We start from the raw sequence: 1,311 nt of genomic DNA, 5'->3' as shown, positions 1-1,311 counted from the left end.
GAAGTAATATTATAATAATATCTTGGTAAATAAATTAAGCAAAACAATGTGATAATTAGGACTTTGACAAATAATGCTAAATAAAGAAATTATGAATCACAAACTTTTTCAAATTGTGTATTTTCCTCTTTAGTACCAATGGCTTCTTTTCTGTGCCGTGAAAATTTCATCCGTAATTTACGAAAATTTGATGGTAAGCCAATAATTTTCAACTTTTCTTTTGTTGTTTTTAAACCAAATGAATCACTTCCAGTTGTATTTGCTATTGCAGTGACAGGTGAATTTGAAGGTGTACTTATATTTGAACTTGCACCACTACTACTACTACCACTACTACTATCCCGTATTGATGATGACTGCTCTTGTTGCTGTTGTTGTTGTTGTTGTTGTTGATCGGATGATATTGTATCGACAAGTAATTTTTTCCATTGATTTTTCAAACGACTAGCCATTATTATTGATAGTATTAAGGTAGCAACAAATGTTAAACCTTTAATTAACCAATCTTTTACCATAATATGTAACACAAATAAACTTTTTATATGTCTTTTTAAACTATTTATATACATATATTTATGCAAAAAAAAAGTGGAAATATTTCTAGAAATTTAAATATTATAATTTTGAAATTTTAAAAGCGAATAAAATTTCAAATTTCATTTTTTTTTTTGTTGGTATTTGTTTGTCAAATTAGAAATAGAAATTTTCTTTTTTTTGGAATATTTGTCCTCCTTTTTTTTCAATTTCATTTTTAAATATGTCCTTTTTTTCCAATTTTATTTTTAAATATGTCCTTATTTAACAAATTTACTCTAATTGTTGCATGATGACGAAAGAATGATAGATGAAAATGTTCCTTTTTAGTAAAACTCTACATCATATTGGAAATTCTTTACAAAAATTATTTGCAAATTAATGAAGAGATTATTTTTTCAATGATTTTTGAAAGAATGATTAGACATTTAGCAAATTAATTGCATTAAATGTTGCAAGCAACAAACAATCCAATAAATTTTTTAAAACTTAAGTAACTGGCAAATTACTAAATTACTATTTTAATTTGGTTTGTTCTTTTTCAACAAATTTTTCTCATTCAGATTTTCTTTTTATCCAATTTTTCCTTTAAAATTTTCTATTTAACTTTGTTTATTCTCTTTATCTTTCAATTTATTACTTTTTTTCAAAATCAATTTTTATGAACTCAATCAATCAGTTCTCAAGTTTTCCATTCTTTGATTTCATATTTAGAAATACATTAAAATTGTTCTATATGTTAAATAAAAAAAAAAGGAAAAAAGAAATTACAAAATG

General features: G+C 23.6%; 1 protein-coding gene across 1 annotated transcript; it reads right to left on the bottom strand.

Moving 5' to 3' along the window:
• Positions 1-89: 89 nt before the first annotated feature.
• Positions 90-452, bottom strand: LOAG_15720 (hypothetical protein; the record flags this gene model as incomplete). Its single annotated transcript, XM_003151208.1, has 1 exon — positions 90-452. The coding sequence occupies one exon, from the start codon at positions 450-452 to the stop codon at positions 90-92; it is 363 nt and encodes a 120-aa protein (XP_003151256.1).
• Positions 453-1,311: the final 859 nt, after the last annotated feature.

Source organism: Loa loa (genome assembly GCF_000183805.2).
Source record: "Loa loa unplaced genomic scaffold supercont3.2531, whole genome shotgun sequence".
In the NCBI taxonomy this organism is placed as follows: Eukaryota; Metazoa; Nematoda; class Chromadorea; order Rhabditida; family Onchocercidae; genus Loa; species Loa loa.
The sequence above is the reverse complement of the archived record's forward strand: the minus strand, read 5'-3'. Positions and strand labels throughout refer to the sequence as shown.